The sequence below is a fragment of the Sebastes umbrosus genome, chromosome 11 (assembly GCF_015220745.1).
Source record: "Sebastes umbrosus isolate fSebUmb1 chromosome 11, fSebUmb1.pri, whole genome shotgun sequence".
NCBI classification, from domain to species: Eukaryota; Metazoa; Chordata; class Actinopteri; order Perciformes; family Sebastidae; genus Sebastes; species Sebastes umbrosus.
In genome coordinates this window covers 22,885,687-22,904,292 of record NC_051279.1, presented here as the reverse complement: position 1 = coordinate 22,904,292, position 18,606 = coordinate 22,885,687, and the positions used below count along the sequence as shown (strand labels likewise).

Below are 18,606 nucleotides of genomic sequence, written 5' to 3'. Positions count from 1 at the left end.
GTATTTTACAGTTAATTTAGTGTTTAAAGATATAGCTGTTTTTCCACCTTTCTTTTACATTATCTTACTGATTTGTTTTAATGCACTATTTAGGTTGTATTTTTTACATACATTTTAATAAAACATTATTTTTTGCCTAGATGAATAGACTTAGCAGGTTACAGACATAAGAATAGTCACACTAAATACAATTAAAGGCACTTGTTAGGAAAAAGGCTATAATAGACTTGTTGACACTTTTTCCAAAAATGTCTGTCTCTAGCTGGCTACAAGCACAGAATGCAAACCAGAACAACATGTGAGTGAAGAACAATAAAGCTAATTCACAGATTTTCCAATCATGTACAATGTACAAGCCTCACATGTGCAGATCAGGTCCCAGAATTAAAAAAAATACTGCATGAAACTGTTACTGATGATACTTTAGACAGTTGATCAGCAGTAAAGTGCTGTTTTTTAAGAATGCATTATAGTTCAGTTAAAAAACTGGTCTATAGCCTAATTTAACAGGTTTTCTTTTGTATTAACTGTAAAGCACTGTTTTTAGCAATAACAGCTTAATACTGTTGAAATCCTGCTGTAAATTAACAGCAATTGTTTACAGTGCATCTTTGATTATGTTTCCTATAATAAAATCTATTTCTCATCAGTTAATCAGTTGACTGACTATACCTGTTAATTATGGCTGTGTGTGTGAGGTCCCTGGTAATGGGTGAGAGAACAGCGTGTGTGTTTCCATAGATACATCCCAACAGATGAGCTCCCATGATACCCAGCCTACAGCAGCGTTGAGAAACTACAGAGCGCCGTTTGGCTTTTACCATCACCTGCTGCTGCGTAAAGTGGTGCGCACAAGAAGCGGATATATGCGCTCTTTTCCTCTGCGCTTCTGCAAAAACGTATATGGATAGTTGACATTTTATAACGCCAGTTCCATGCATGTGCTCTTGTTTTTATCCAGTAACCTAATTTAACCTGTGAGTGTAGCCTTTAACCCCCTAAAAACGCCTCCAACGCGTCCAGACTGCGAACTGTCCTCATCGGAGACCTGCGTGCCGCGTTCAACCCTCAACATTTGGCCGGCATGGAGCAGCTCTAATGTCATTATAATGGCCTATAAGCTTTTGTCTCGCAGTTGGGATCAACCCGTTGTAAGTTTATTATAACAAAGATCTTTCTCTGTCTCTGTTGCGCGTCAGCCTGCTTCCTTTTTACGCACAACGATGAGCTCGGAGAAGCCCAACTTTCTGTCACAGCCCGTCGTGAAGAACATTTTCATGTACCGAAACGGCGACCCTTACTACGAGGCTCGCCGCATTGTGATCAACCAGAAGAGGGTGTCCAACTTTGAGACTCTGCTGAGAGAGGTGACCGGAGGGATACAAGCTCCGTTTGGAGCGGTGAGGAACATCTACACACCCAGAGGAGGCCACAAGGTGGACTGTCTGGAGAGCCTGCAGAGCGGAGAGCAGTACGTCGCTGCTGGGAGGGAGAGGTTCAGGAAACTGGAGTGAGTAACTTTTGGCAGATTTTTTTTTTTATCATTATTTTTTTTTATTGCAAGACAAGAGACAATACATTAACACATCAAGGACGACAAGAACAGTGAAGACAGGCCAGTTAGCACATTTATGTGTGTGTGTGCCTTGGGGTGGGGTCTATAGGGTGGATACATGGAGAGAGGAGAGGTTAATAAAAGAAAAAATAAACTATATTTATATACATACATATACATACATGCATATATAAATATACAAATACATAGACATACAGCATATACACAAATAAATACACACATTTATTTGGGCATATTTAATAATGTTTTTGTTTTTTTCTTTTTTATTTGCACATATATAAAACTTCACAAAATCCAGTCAATGAAAAAAACAAACAAGAAGTGTGTCAGGAGAGGTCAAGAAGCCACAGGCTTATATACAAAGGACCTTCCCCCCCCCACCAACCCCAGGATAAAAAAAAAACAGTAACAAAAAAGGAAGAAAGAAGCTAACATAATTTTAAAAATACAACAAAAGTTAAACAACAACAAGAAGTACACAAAATTTGCAGAAAAAACCTAACCAAACAGTGGAAAACAATCCAATAAAAAAAATGAAATACATACAAAAAAACAGTACAGAAGAAAAGAAAATATATCTAAACATATCAAAAGATAATTAGACATCATTAATTATAACTATGTTCACATGGGTTTCTCACAGTGACTAAATAATATACACGAGTATGTAAATACTGGTGTTTTTACATCCCAGGTTTAACCCACTTAGCAGAAGACTATGACCTGCAGGAAGGCATGCTGGTCAGTTGTAGGCTAATTACTGATATTGGAGGTAATTAAAATCCACTGCACACATGTACTAACTGGGTTCCACAGTCAATGTTGTCATTCAGCCATTCAGTAATCGTTTTGGGTCCTGTTTTATATACTTTTTTTAGCTTACATATATTGTTGTTGTTGTTGTTGTTGTTGTTGTGGTAATGTTTTATCTATGTTTTTATGTACAAGCTGCTCCAAACCAATTGTCCCGAGATGGATTAATAAAGCTTGAATTTAATTGAATTGAATTGTCTCCATTCATACTTTTAAAGTATGACTAGTACTGTAAGTCATTTTTGGCATATTTTTTTTTTATTTTATTTTTTTTATTTTTTATTACAAGACAAAAGAAAATACATTAACACAACAACAAGAGGACGACAAGAACAGTGAAGACAGGCCAGTTAGCACATTTCTGTGTGTGTGCCTTGGGGTGGGGTCTATACATGGAGAGAGGAGAGGTTAATAAAAAATAAATATTTATATACATACATATACATACATGCATATATACATATACATATGCATACACATACAGCATATACACAAATAAATACACAAATTTATTTTGGCATATTTGATATTATTTAATAACTATGTTCACATGGGTTTCTCACAGTGACTAAATAATATACATGAGTGCGTAAATACTGGTGTTTTTACATACCAGGTTTATTAACCCATTTAGCAAAAGACTATTACCTGCAGGAAGGCATGCTGTATAGGCTAATTACTGATATTGGAGGTAATTAAAATCCACTGCACACATGTACTAACTGGGTTCCACAGTCAATGTTGTCATTCAGCCATTTGTCTACATTCATACTTTTAAAGTATGACTATAGTGTGATGGGATTTTCTATTAATTCCTCTCTCCTTGGTAGGGTCAGAGTGTTTCTCAGAGTGTCCCTCTGTTGACATTATTGGGTTGGAATCCTGTCTAGAGGAGCCGCCGTTATCTGTACAGCTGTGTCTGTAGTAGGGACCATAGAGCCAGTCGCTGGGGCAACCAGGGTCAGAGATGCCAGAGGAACCAAGTAAGTCAAAACATGATGAGGGTAAAACACTGAGCACCAGGGAGGAAGGTGCAGAGTTGTGAGGCCTTCACGCAGAGAGCACCTCAATGGTGGAGACCTGACAATTGCTCCTTGATCAAGCTTCAGTAAAGTTTCTGTGTAAGACATCAACAGCTCCGGGGCCTCTTCCTTCCTATTGAGTTAACTTATGTATCAGAAATTCCACCACAACTAGTAAGACTCCTAAAAGTTTATGTGACTCAACAGTTTTTTGCCCCCGTGCTGAGTCATAGGCATGAGGCAGATGAGATCAACACTCCAGCTCCTCCAGTGTGCTCTGCTACAGGGCCTAAAAATAAGTGGACTTATACTGCAGTTAATGAGATTTGTGCAGCGAGTTATTCATAGGATGTAGTGGTGAACCAGCTAAGTGGGAAGTTATTCTGGAGCACATGCTGACGTTTGTGTACTGTCACTATGTTCCTTGACATTTTTTTAAATACCAGGGAAAGATTTTGGGTACTGTATCTGCTGCAGAACATAATGCACTTGCACTAGTCATCATCCTGTTGTCCCCACTCACTGCTGCATACCACGCTGTTGCTTCAATACCCAGAGGAATCAGATCTAATTCTAAGAGATGATGAATACATGAATGATTCACCAACTACTCATTTCCTTGCAGTAAAGTTTGTTTGTACTTATTATGCACAATGTGAAGCTACAAACTCTGCTTTAATGGACTAGTGCCTCACATATGGTGCATCTGGTCTAAAAGAGTTAAGAGGTATAGATATTACTTTTACATGTGTTATGGTAGCACAGCTAGCAGCAAAGAAAACATTCACATCCCTCATCCATGGAATATAGTTATATTTCTTATTCTGTGAATTACAGACTACCTCTGTTAAATATCAGTGTGTTTAGTATGTTTAATTCAGGCTAACGTGACCGTATGTATGTTTTGTCTGTAGTTACCTACAGATTGGCTCGAGAAGGAAGAGGATGATGCAGACTCTTCCAATGCAGGTAAGTTCTGGGGGTGGGGGGTGGTTTTATTGATTTGGGATGCCCCAGGCAAACATTGTCTAGCTTTACTTTTCACCCTCTCTAACTGGGAATGTTGGTATTGGCAATGGTAGAAGTAATCCTGTTTTCTGAAGTAAAGCTATTAACTATTAATAGTCAAACTATTAATACGACACAGTAAAAGTCCTGCATTCAAATGATTACTTCAAGTGAAGAGTGAAAGATAGGTATCATCAGCACAATGAACTTCAATTTATTTATTTATGTCTGTTCAAGTTGGAGCTTTCAATTCCAATATAATGCGGGGTACTTTACTGAAAAATAATATGTTTCAATTGTTATATTTGTGAGTAAAATCTGAATCTGCAACGTAACATTTCTCAGTCAGGTAAATGTAGTACTACGATGTTTTCCTCCGAAGTAGAAGTACTCAGTAAGTAGTATATGAGATGCATATTTTTAAGTGCTTTGGGGGCCTTTTGTAAGTTATTTCGGGGTATAATGAGACAGAATAGTAAAATGATTCAATATTTTTCATATCTAAACATCATGATAAATCTATAGCTGTTTGGGGCCCTTTTAGTTGGGGGGTCCCAGGTAGTTGGCCACATTGCCTAACAGTAAGTTAGTGCTGCTAAAGTATGCATGCCTTCTTTCATTTTATCAGAAAGTCATTCGCGTGTCAAGTAAGTCAAGAAAGGTAAGTCCTTGTTAAATGCAGTAAAAAGTCTTAAGTAAAGTAGTGCAGTAGCTGTAGCGAATAGCAGTGTGTTCGCATATTTGCGTTAAGACCCCAGCCTTATAAAGATGAATTCATCCAGATCAAATATGAGTAACCATTTTTGTGTAATAGGAGAGATATGTAATAGAAAAGTATTTGTTAACACCTGGAATTCCCAATCTGTATAATCTTTGACATCATATAAACCCAATCTGCAGAGATGGAACCTGTTTACATAATTTACATGGTCCTGTCAATCACCAAGACAGTCTTGGGGTGCTGTAAATCACCACATGGTCTTGCCAGAGAAGATCCTCAAGTTCCACTCAATCTCCTGGTCCTCTACTTTTAGCAGGAAGAAGCACTCACTTGCTAACTCAATCACGCACTGTGGACTAGACAACATCTTAACAGTAGGCCAGTGAAATCCAGTATGAGTATCCAGTACGAAAAGAATGAATATCTTAATCATAGACGCATTGTTTAAATTGCTTTTACGTTATTGTATTATATTTTGTTACAGAGATTAATGGAACCCTTCACCGGCTATGTTTTCGAGGCATGGTTTCAGTTACAATATCCGTACTCTTTTCAATTTTTCAACATTTGAACCTGCCACTAAATGCAAGATACATGAGGATTTGATGAGGTGTAAAGGTTTTAGAAAGATCATTTAAGCAAGGTGTTATGTTTAGCATTCCCCCCCTATTGTTCTCTGTGAAGAATCACTTTGTTGTTGTCTCAATGGCCATGCATTATTGATTTATGGATCATAATCATCCCTCCTTTCAATGCATCTTTAATCACCAGCTATGAAGTCACAGCCAAAACGAGAGCAGCTTAAAACCAAGTTCACTGGTGTTTTGTTTCTGTTTTGAGAGTCAACCGTAGGTCCTCTTTCCAAATAAGTTATTTTTTTCTTATAATGACATATATTCTAGCCCTATTAATCCATTCATGGTGTTATGAGGGCCGCATGGCATAAAACAAATGGGTGCAAAAGTTTGACATGCTGATTTTAGATGGAGAAAACCATGGTCACATTAAAACACAAGGTCTTTGTCAGGTTACTCTGAACTACAAGTGTGCTGCCCATTTTTTTCTTTGACTTTAACCTTTGTCTCTGGCTACATACTGTACAGCGTTGGCTGTGTGTGCACTGCCTCTCTTCACATGTTAATCATACAAAGTGAATCTGTGTTCTTGATTTTGTCTTATCGCACGCCACTATAAGCTCATTCATCACAGATAACCTCAAGGGCTTGTTGTTGCTGCTGTGATTGCGTGGCGAGCGTAAACGGAGCCAATTTAGTTTACAAGGACCCCGCTTCCCCCCCTCCTCACTACCCCACTTAACCTGCCTGATTGTGTCGATTAATGATGAGGAGAACTCTTAGCCGGCCGGATGATTGGCAAGTTTGTTTCTTGTCCTTACTGATTTTGGAGCATTATAGGAAGGACTTATTATAGGAAGGTTACTGCTTCTGATGAACCATATGGCTTATTATGACCCCAGCTTCAGTTTTGTTCTTTCTCATACTAGATCTTCTATTGTTCTTACATTCCATTTTTACTTTGAAATGTGCTTCTTTGTTGCTCTATGTTTGATTAGGTGGGCTTGAGAGGACCCACTTCAAGCAGTGCTCCAGTAAACAGTGATGTTGGTAGATTAATGGAGTGTTTAAGTGAGATGAGAATCATAGTGATTTCCACCACTAGTCAAGATGTAGTACCTTGTTATACACACAACTTCCATCATAAATCAGCACTGACTTTACTTATTCATTTAGCTGCATATAGCATCTGCGGTCTCTAGATGGAATCGATTGGGTGTGAGATAGGGCTGTCCCGAATAACATTTTTTGGGCTTCAAAGCTTCGGTGAGAAATATTCGAAGGTATACGAAGCTTTGTGGTGCAGCGCAGAAGGCTGACATGTTCTTCTGTCTGTCTGTCTGTCTGTCTCCATCCCCCCTGTTTCAGTGCCCGGGACGGCGCCGCTGCCGCACCAGTGTACACAAACACTTCTACACACAACAAACAGCGATATCCGTCTTAGAATAATAATTCATGTTGAATATGACTAATGTTGTAGGATTATTCTTTATTTCATGGGCTATTTTGGGATTTATACTTTATTATTACACACTAACTTACTGATTTGGAGGTCAATTACCATGGCAATGCTCAAAGCTTCGAAGCATTTGGGTCAGCCTTTATTATGGGAAGTGTATGAGCAGCATTGAAAGTAAATGGTATTTCCTCTGTCTGGGTTTCCTGTTAAAAGTACATGCTTATAGCATCGATAGTGGAAAGTGATGCTTTCCGCCAAACATAATGTGTACGTGGACACTAAAATGAGCCGAGTGAACATTTCCTGCTGTACAATAAAATATCATGTGCTTATATAAAAATCATTGTCGATAGAAAAACAAATCTAGTTCTTCTAATGGCTCCCCAGAGAGTGATCCATGCCTCGTCTTGCTCGTTTCTGTTTGTTCCTGACTTGGACTGGTTACTAGCTATGTGGTTTACACTGTAGTAGTCTCTATGGTTTGCAGTACACATAGGGGAAGTGCGATTGCATTTTTATTTAGAAAGCAGCATTGATTATTTTGGCAATTATGTAAATTAAAATGCATTTTATCAATGATATTCTGTGTTAAGAACCTCGCTATAGTGTTTTATGCTTTGTTACTGGTATATATCTCTGAATGTGTCTCACAAGTTTGTGAATTCTACTTCTGGCCTCTGTTGCCAGGGTGCACTCACGAGCCCCCAGGAGACTTTTAATATACCTCCTTCCTTATCTCTCTCTCTCTCTCTCAGAGGATCCGAATCTTAGTCTTAGAGTCACAGTGGGTTACCGGGCGTTATGGGACAGGACCTGCAGTGCTCACTCTTTGCAACCTCACAACCCCAAAGGATTACAGAGGGCTCATTCTTTTGCTGTCACAGAGATGAGAGACAGATTATTTTAGTGTGCACAATAGCTCTTTCTCATTGCCATCAGGGGTAAAAGCTTTCGATGCTACACAATCTTGTTTTTTTGTCCCATGCACTGAAATCTCTCACAGCAATAGGAGAAAAAATTGGATGGATTTTTAAATGAATACACATATTATTGTTTATGCTACATCAAACTGTTGTCACTCTTGCCGGTTCTGATTATCCAAGCAGCTCTGGCTCTAGAGGACGTATAGTATTAGCCCTGTTTACTGCTCTGACATGCATGGGCGGCTATATTAAGGAGCTTAAATGTTGTCCTTACCAACTCAATATTGACCCCAGTGTTAACACTGGTCTCTAAAGCAAAAAAGTCCCTAAAGTTTGCACAGGACTGTTGTTCTGAGTCTCTACTGGGAGCTATCTTTAAATCCCAACTGGACACACTGATCTGCTAACAAGCTTTCAAAGCAGTCTTTATAACAGGTTCCCTGTTATATGTCATATAGAGTAATGAGCCAAGCCTTTTTTCCATGTACTTTTAGCTTCATTGTCCGTACCAGATGTGTCTGTGTGCCAGATAATCTTTAATGATCTCTGAGATGCTGTTTGTTTGACACATTTTCCATTCCTCTTTTCCAGGCCAAACCACTGCCACCGAATCGAATCCTTGTGTCAGCTCGATTCCTGAAACCCATCAAGGAGCCGTGTACAATATTGTAAGTTCAATTCCCCCTGTATCACATTAAAGGTGCTGTATACAATATCTACAACATTAATATAGCAGCCAACAACTATTTGCTATTTAGAGATATATTGGGTAATGTCTACCTGAGCAGAGAATGAAGTCGCTCTCCCTCTTGTGTGTGTTGTAATCAGAGCTTCTCCATGCTTTGTTGACATAGCCGGGCCGGCCGTGCTTGTTTTTAGTGCATCTTCATGGATGTGAGCGTGCCCCAATGGTTGGCTCACAGGCCGCCACTCTACAGTACTCTCATATTGCGGTTACAGATGAAAACGCCATCTTGACTGACGGCACCATTGCGGAAGAGTAGCACCCGCCCTCCGGTCCCCCTTCACGTAAACACTATTGGCTCTGTCAGCGGTGATGCCGTGTTAGTGCTCTTAGTGTACCCTAACCCTAACCCTAACCGATTCACTTATGAATTTGTATTTGTTTTTCCGTTCATTCCATGATATACTGTATGTGGTCATGTCTAGAAGGTAACCCACGAATTGCGAAATCTGATCTGAAATCTGCACAAACTTGAAAGAACTCTCTCGAGACTCACTGCCCGACGACCTATCCTAACCATAACCATCTTGCAAAAATTTCCCCAACTTGCGGGTTACCTTCTAGACACAACCATGATATGTATGTAACTCTCAGCCTTGATCTGACTGTTTATCCAAGTGGCAGATAATGTCATAGGCTGCTGATTCCTGAACTCATAGGATATACTTGACAATGGAAGCCCGTCTTTGTCAGTGTTTGCTTTAATCATGTGTATTTTCTCTTCTTAGTGTGGTAGCAAATGGCGATGTGTTGAACCCTGCCATGAGGCAGTTGATCCACCAGAGGATGCTCGGCCAGTTTGACAAAATACTAGAGATGATCACAGAGAGGATGGGCATGAAAGTCATGGGAGGTGTCCGAAGGTACAGCAAAAAAAAAAAATGCTCACACTTAACATATGGGACTGTATTTTTTCCTTACAATATTATATAATTCCTGTCTTTACTTGTTAACAAAATAACTCAAGAACAATACATGACAGCAGTTTAAGACTTACACCACATGTTCTTCCATTATATCAGATGACCTTTTCAGATTTCTAGCACTTTGCTGTATAAATTTGCATAATGAAAAAAGAAACAGATTTTCTTTAAACTTGCTTCAAGTCCCTTATGTTAACATGGACATGTTTGAATATCTTTGCTGTTGCAGAAAAACAGTATGTGCTTGTTAATGTTTTAACTGTCTTAATAAATGACCACATGCTGATTATGGGATGATATTCTGCAACTCAAATGTGACAAACTGGTACAAACACATGATGGGACCCGTGGGGCTTTTCACTTTGTATCTCTTATCCAGTCTCTACACCTATGAAGGCCACCAGGTGACTGATGGGAATCAGCTGGAGAGCGGTCAGCTGTATGTGGCTGTGGGGAGAGAAAGGTTTAAGAAGCTGCCCTACAGTGATCTTCTCTTCACCAAACCCAGAGGGACAAGGAGGGTCAATGGGTGAGCACTGCACTGTAGAAAATTTACAAGCACGTTATCAGACGCACATCTGCCTACTTTACTCCCCACAGAACATCTTTGAATGTCCTTGAACACTCCTTAAACAATTCCTTTATATTGAGGAAGGTATCTTAAGTTATTCAGTTAGCATCAACATTGACCACATTATTAGTATCCATCAGTATGTAGATTCCTGAGTCCTCTGTGGACAGTTGTGGAAATTTCAAAATGGAATACTATGGTTACCAGGGATGGTTCTTGGAGACGGTTCAGTTTGTGTTTGTCTGTGTTCCAGCGTGGCAACTAATTACTCCTCCAGGGCTAATATCTGCCTTCCAATCTCCTGAAACCTACATCCCTTAGCTCCAAATATTATTTTACTTGCTGCATGTGAATAAAAGTGTTGCCTACTGCAATGTTTGAATACTTTTCATACTATAGAAATGATTTAAATCAGGAAGGTAATGCATAATGTTTACCATTTCACATGCACATACACAAAGCTCTATTTAACAGGCTTTTTTCATAATATATTTAGATCGGAATAATACTTATTAATCAAATATCAATCAATACAGCATTCAAACCTCAATTTTTTTCATTTTCAGGTGAACTTTAGTTATATTGTGGTTTACAAAATTGCATGGTTAATTTCAGATGCCTGAGTTCATAAATTGGTGTTCTAAGGAAAGCTTCATATCATGTCTTTCTGTTAATATTGTGTCTGTTTTGTTTACAGAATGAAAGCGTACTCTCTCCCACCTATCTACAGATTCTCCAAGCAAAATGGAAACGTAAGAATCACACCTGTCTTTCGCATTTTGATTATTTAGTTTTGTTTCAAATTGGAAATAAGAAATTCAACATTTTCATAGCTGGCGTACCGTTTGTTGCTTACATAAAGCAACTAGCATTGAAATAATTAGCACAGGATTGTTAGACATACAAAGAATAGAGGGAAGTATTAGCTTTTCTGTATGATTTAGTTGCTTTACATCTCAAATGTTAAAACTCAGCCTAGTTCAAGGGTGTATTATTTGGCTCTATTGTTTGAATACTTAGTTAACACAGTTCTCATTCTCCAGCCCTTATAATATTACTATTGTAATACAATAAATGCTCAAAGTAAAACTGTAAGCAATCATACGAGGACATGAACTTTAGATAAACAGAAGCAGCTAATATAGATATCCCAATGTTGTATGTACTTTTAGTTTCCCATCAACTGACCAGACTTTTATGTCCTCCAGAGTAAGTCTGTGGTCCGATGCAGTGACAGTGGAGACGGAGACTCCAAGGCCTCTCCTCCAAGCCACAACGGCAGCAGCAAGGATCACCTGTCCTCCATCGTCAGAGAGATCTCTCAGGCCAGACTCATGTCCTTCAGGAAGAAGAGGAGTGGACAAAGCATGACCCTCGGCATCGCTGACAATGGTAATGCAGAAACAAATAGAGCGGTATGGATAGGAATACCATCATTTAATATACATGCTAATTCCAAACAGGTCCAGCAAATACAGTGTGGCTGTGGCTTTGGAGGTCAACAGCACCACATTCAAAATCACAAGATAGGACTGTAGCTCTTCTAAGTCTGTTGAGTTTTTTTTTCTCGGGATATTTGATGAATAATGCAGTGAAGAAAAAAAAGCAGCAGTATTGTATTTCTGTAGCAAGTAATTGATTTAATATTAACAAAACAGTTATAATCAACACTAGTAATAATGATTACTTCTTGCAGCTCTTTTCACTTACCACACATAAGGATATATAATAGTTGTGATGTCATTATTTTTTAAAAAGGGGCCACCAAAGTAAAACAATTACAGTATCTGTTGTAATCTATTGTACTTTCCTAAGCATTCATCATCACCATTTTCTGTTAATCTTTGTCTGCATGCGCTATTTAAAACTGGAGTGCGGGACTCACATTACATTCAAGCCCTTGCCAAATGAGTTCACACAATGCCGATTAAGCCTATTGGGGCGAGGGAAAGCTCTCTCTCTGTCTCGCAGTATACCGGAGTTGTGGCGTCTGGTGTCTGTGGCCACTTTCCTTTGCTGGTGCACCGGAAGTGATGCATTTTATGTAGACCAGCCAGGGCTAAAGAGGGCAGGAAGGGTTTGGAGACCATAGCAGCGGAGCAGCAGGAAGTTATGGTGGAAAATCCTAAGAAGCGTCCAAGAAAAAAGTTCAAGTTCCAGAAAAAAATAGAAACTCAGCGTTCAGAGGATTAAAGTCTAACGATGCATTTCCACCATGATCCGGTGAAGGAGGGCGTCCATGAACGCTTTCCATTAATTTTCTATGGAAAGCAGAAGAAGCAGTCTCCCAGTACATTGTGGGAGTTTTGCCGCAAGTTGGAGCGGGTCTGTATTTGAATAAGGTTGAAAAATCTCAACTTTTTATGCAAATGAGTTCGTCCAGCGTGACACATCCGGCTCACGAAACTTAGACCAAGCTGTCAAACTAGGCAATCTAGTTCTAAAGTGAAATGACATTCAGCAGTGGTCTATTTTTCACTTAAAATGTTTTCAGAAGTAGATTTTGGATGATTGTTTAGACCGAATAACAGAAAGTTTACGAGCAAGCCGCCATGTTGTTTTCTGTTTGAAACAGCAAGCAGAGAACAGGCGCAATCCACGTTAGAGTACGTCACCGCTTGAACAGCCAGTTGAGTGGAGCAGCGTGTTTTATAGTTTCCTCGCCAGACCTGGTGGACGTGTACCGTAAGAAAGGAAGCGATCGGCGGCGAGGGCATATGTCGAGGCGTACGTCAAAAGCACCCGTTGACCGTGTTCGTGCAATTACTGTCACTGCCAGAGGGGGGAAACAAAAGTTCCACAGTGCAAGTTTATATTAGGAGAGAGTTTGTGTGTATGTTTCTGTTTCTAAATCCCTGATAAAGTGAATACCCATGTGGGTGTACTATATGCTTACATGCGGTTACAAGTGCTTGTGCAATCAAGAAGATGAGTGCCTGGCTTAAGGACACTTCTAACAAGAACGCCACATACTTTAAGTGCTACCTGGCCTTTTAATGTCTGTATGTCTGATTTATCTTTCTCCCATAAACATTTTTAACATGTGCACAAACAGGGCTTGTATACAGTTAAGGTTATACGATATACAGACACATGATGTAATGCATGGCCTTTTGAAATCTTATGTAACCTGCTGCATTCTTAAATGCCCACATAGTGGCACTGTTGCTCTGCAAACAAATATTTCAAGAAATATTGAAAGTAGGTCCAGCATGATGACATTAACTACTATTACAAGAAACACATTACGTCATCTTTTTGGGCTTATGATCAGTTTATTATAAAGTTTTTACTTTTGTGCTCATTGGCAGCTGGCACTCATCTGAACATTAAGATATGTTGTTGTTCTGGGACAGATGTTTTCCATGAATGGTATATATATTGTATAACATTGTGAGAGGGAATTGATGTTTTTTTTTCTCATTTAAACTTTTACAGTAAAAGGGATTTAGATTTTCTGCTGCTGACCTTATTATAACTCCTACTGCGGTACGAACCACCATTACGTCATCTTGTGGCTCATGATAGATGTTGCCTGTTTGCTCCTCTGGCAGGAGAGTTGACAGCAGAAGCCCAAAGGAGCGTGGAGAATTGTGTCCGTGGTTCAGGGGAGCTGGCATTTTGCATCAAAAGAGAGGCATGAGAAATGTGTGTGTGCGCGTGTCTTTGTCCGTGTGTGCATTTGAAACCTGTAATGTCACCCTCAAAAGCCTTGGCGCATCAGATTGTGTGGCATGTCGTATTACAGGCAGAGAAAAGCATGTTGCATTATTGGTCCCCTTGGGTGACATTGAGCAAAGATTAAATTAACAGACAGACAGCTCGGAAAACAAGATCAGGCATTAGAAAAGATCGTACGTATCACATTCTCATGCACCCTTCACTGTTTGACCTATAAAGTCTTTTCTTCTAATGTTGTCATTTTTACAAGAAACAATATTGCTTTTACTGGTCTGGCTTAGTAGGTAGGTGTTGTGCATGTAATGCAGTCTCTGCATGAATGTTAGTCTGTCTCTGTCCATGGTGCTGAACAGGCTTTTTGTAAGATACAGCATTGTGACTCTTGTTGTTGATCTTCTCTCCGAAAGCAAATCAATGCTAAAATGATATTTGCACATTTGGTATCTTAAATTGGAGCACATATGGTTATTATTATTTTTTTTTTGTAAAACAGTCACTATATCCTGACAGTAGTGCATGAGAGAGGTAATCTGAAAAAATAAATCATGTTCCTCTGTGCCCTCCGGTGTCCTCCGGTGTCCTCCGGTGTCCTCCGGTGTCCTCCGGTGTCCTCCGGTGCTCCTAATGGCATCTGCAAGATTTCACAGACCGGAGGAAAACAACCAATCAGAGCCTAGCTGGAGCCTGCCGTCTATGAGCCGCTGTCAATCACTCGTGAACTCCGATCAAACGGTCAAACTAGGCAGCGCTGATCAAATATGAACCAATATTCTGTTACCGTAATGTATATTTCTCACCTCAAATGTTATCAGAAACATCTTATAGTGTACTGTTTAGCTGTAAAATTAGAAAGTCTGTGACCCTGTTGAGATCAGTTGAGGAAATACCAAGCACCGCCCACCAGCGGAAGCAAACTTTTTCATTTAACAGTTAAGCAGTACACTACAAGATGTTTCTGAAAATTGTTGAGGTGAGAAATAAGCATTACAGTAAAAGGTTATAATGGAATTTTTGCCAAATGATGCCGAAATCATTTTGCCTACTGCCGGTTTAAAAGCAAAGAAGAGCTGAAATCATAGTAGCACATTGGCTTACCAAGAACAAATTACTTCTGTACCCATTAGCTGCTAAGTTTAGTGTTGTTGTCATGTTTGTCCAGTTTCCCAGGGACACAGTGTTCATATCCCCATTTGTTTGTTTAGTGATTCACAGCAGCGCAGAGGTGTTTTTGGTGTTACTGTCCCATTGGGAAATCCTGCCCTGGCTGGGTATGAGGTAAACACATCACCAATGCGGTGCCAAAAGGAACACAGCCACAAAGTTGTCTGACTGGCAGCGGCTGTGGAAAGAACACGGCATGAAACCCACACTTCAGATCTCTGGTGCGCCGGAACATTGGAGTGAAAACAAAAGATTATTATAAAGGTGTCATGTCAGTATCAATGTATTTGCGAGAGAGGGAGGGGTGAGGGAAAGATGGAGAGATGCACCGACTGTAAGGCTTTGAAAACAAGCAAATGATAGAGAGAAAGAAAGAAAATGACAAATGAGACAGAGTGACCCCGTAACTTGAGATTCTCCCTCTGTTCGGTGCTGACTCTGTTGTGACAAGGAGGTTAGTTTTGGTGTGCGTCCATGTGTGTGTGCGCCAGTCCCCATTATTCACTGTCTATCAGCTGCTGGGAGCCAGACTGAGGATAACTCCAGCAGTTTCTGTCTGCGTGTATTGTAAAGCTCCTGACTTTTCTGCTTCATTAGAGTGAACACAGTGGCGAGTGACAGCAAAGACAAGGGGGGAGGCGGTGCGACAAGTCATGCAGCAAAGGTCACGGAACGAATCTGAACCTAGTATAACAAAGACATTTGGCTTAAAAGACTTAACCAACAAGACGTGTTGCACGCGTACACTTCAGCCAACGCAGTATGCGAGCCCTTTTAAATTGAATAGGTTATCAGTCCAATGTGGCCAGTGATCAAAAACACATTAATGTTCAGGTTGCATATAACCAGTCAGAGGTTGTTGCTAACCTCAAAATAGAAACAGGATGTTTATCTGTTTCTTAAAGGGCCTGTGTGACCAGTTCAGTTAATGGCTCCCTTGAGAAGAGAGGAGAGAAGAAGAAGAAGTAGCAGCAGGAATGGAAATAGGAATGGGAAAAGAATAGAAAATAGTAGAGACAGGAAAAGGATGTGTTTTGGCAGGATGTAAAGAGAAGGGATGAGAAAATAGAAGGTCAAAGAAGAGGGAATAAAAAGTTGAGATGATGACGGGAGGAGGATATTAAGAGGAAGGAAAGAAAGAGTACAGGTGGAATCAAATAGCGAGTGTGTTGAATAGCCTGAGATGGTGTTGCACGAGCACTGAGTAGAGGAAGAAAGGCTGAGATATTGAAGGGTAGAGGGATGGGTGGGGTTTGGATAATTGCCTTTCATTTAGATAATCTCTCCATTTAGAGTCATCAAAGCAGAATTTTACTTGCCTCGGCCCCCTTGCTGAGGCCAAATTGCTCTCTGAAAAATCAACAAAAGAGCCTTGCACTTCAAGAAGGACAGACAGACAGAAAGGTATGGACAAGAGGAGAGGGAGGGAAGGCAAAGAGAGGGAGAAAAGGCAAAGAGAGGGAGAAATCACAACAAGAGGGGAAAGAGAAGGGCGTCTACTGATCATCTGGACCCTTAAATTGTATGTGCCTCTGTGTTTGCATTAGTGAGGGGACTTTCTGATTTGCAAATTGTGTGTGCATGTTGTAATTCTTTTGATCTAATTGAACAATGACTTCTGAGGCCAGTTGAGGCACAATGCAACCAAAAAAATCAACATAAAACACAATTTGGTACCTTTATGCTTTTTCTTTTTTTGTGTTAGTAGTGGTTGCAGAGCTGCGCACACTGGAGTGATTATAGAGAGTTGGAATAATACCTCCATACTAAGGGCTAATGATACTGTGGATGTGGTCTTTGACTTTTCTGAGGATTACCTGGAGATTGTATGTGGTATTTCTACCTAAACTGTCTTTTAAATATTATGAAAAACAAGGTTATTCAATGGAAGAACATTCTAGCTAAGCAAAATTCCTCTTTAAATTGCAAGGCAGTCGTGGGGCACAACGCTATAAATTACTTGTGTGCCATGCAAGCTACACAGTAGAAATGATTTACAGTGCTGTAAATTGAGTTTTCACATGCTTTCATGGATTCATTATGCCTTGAGAAATCTTTTGGAAGCTGTGGATTTCATGCAGTCAATGCAGCCTGCAATCATATGGTCCTCCAACCCATACAACCACATAAGTTGTTTGTTCCTACCTTCTAATACAACCCACAAGATTGTTTCCTAAATTAGCGACCCTACCGGTGGCAAGAGATGAACTTTAGGTCCTCATATCTAAACTGTGAAATGTCACAGTTTTAGGTTTAGGCAACACAACTACTTGGTTATGTTTAGGTAAAGATTATGGTTTGGGTTAAATAAGTATAGGCTGTTGCTTGACTTAAGTTACAAACAGTATGTAAATTAACATCATGGATGTATAAGGAGAACTGGATACAGTGTTGTAGGCGGGCTCCCGTTCATTCCTATATGAAAGTTGCTCAGTGGCGCATGAAGCCAAAATGGCTTGACTGCCGAGTGATAAATTTACCCGGATCATTCGGCAATCTTCTGCATCTATAGACCCATAGCAGTCCAGCCGCGGTCTGGGGCTCATTCACATGAATGGTGGAAGGAAAATAACTCTGTATTTGGCTATTGATGCATTTTACAACTTTTAGGACCTAATGATTTAAATTAGGGCTATTTAAGTGTTCGTACAGGCAAGTTTATTTACCTAAAAACAAATTACCCGCTGATTTACAGACATCTCTTTCCCAATTTAAGTCTTTGGAGAAAAGTCTTTTTGGGCCAAATGGCATCCCGTGTTCAACCCAGAAGTTGTAATTCCACGGTTTGTCCGCTATACAAAAGTGCTTCAAAGTCCAGTGCTCTTCCTGGGGACTTGAAGTTAACCTAGATTACGTACATTAGGTCATGTTAACTTAACTCATGTAAGTTTAAATAACTCTAGACGAACGGCGGCCTCCTGGGTCAAAATCCTGTTTGTGTGACCCATCCATCCACCTTGACCTCCATGCACAGACTTTATTGCGCTTAATACGACGTCACCTGACTTCTTCCTTTGCTCCCGTCATAACTTCTGCGTCCACTAGAGGTCAACGCCAGACAATAAATGTATATATGGGTCATAATAAGCTGCTTGTACAAAGGATTTATGGTGCCATTTTTTGGGGGAGGACAGTCTATAAAAATCGACTGGTTAAAAAATTATCTTCAAGCAGTTCCAGCTAATAGTAGATTTTACGCCAGCAAGAATTTGGAGACACATGCCCTAAGGCCTTCATGCTCTTTCAAACACAAACCCACAGAGCAGTTTAGTATGTCAATTGTGCAGTCTCAATATCTCTTAAAGGTTCATCTTTCCTTTTGTTTTGCATCTCTAAGACTGGAGACTGAGTGAGTTCCAAACAGGTAACTCTGCTCGGGCTTCCATTGAAACCTCAAGGACATCTTATGTTCTGAGTAGCCTGCTGCC

General features: G+C 39.9%; 1 protein-coding gene across 1 annotated transcript in view; it reads left to right on the top strand.

Annotated features, from left to right (window-relative positions):
• Nucleotides 1-631: 631 nt before the first annotated feature.
• LOC119496520 (doublecortin domain-containing protein 2-like) overlaps nt 632-18,606 on the top strand; it is a 28,609-nt gene continuing 10,634 nt past the window's right edge. Inside the window, exons 1-7 of the mRNA XM_037783894.1 lie at nt 632-1,510; nt 4,326-4,380; nt 8,689-8,765; nt 9,571-9,705; nt 10,145-10,294; nt 11,034-11,088; nt 11,545-11,728. Of these exons, the coding sequence (XP_037639822.1) occupies nt 1,224-1,510; nt 4,326-4,380; nt 8,689-8,765; nt 9,571-9,705; nt 10,145-10,294; nt 11,034-11,088; nt 11,545-11,728 (943 nt within the window). The 5' untranslated portion in view covers nt 632-1,223. The remainder of the gene's footprint in view (nt 1,511-4,325; nt 4,381-8,688; nt 8,766-9,570; nt 9,706-10,144; nt 10,295-11,033; nt 11,089-11,544; nt 11,729-18,606) is intronic.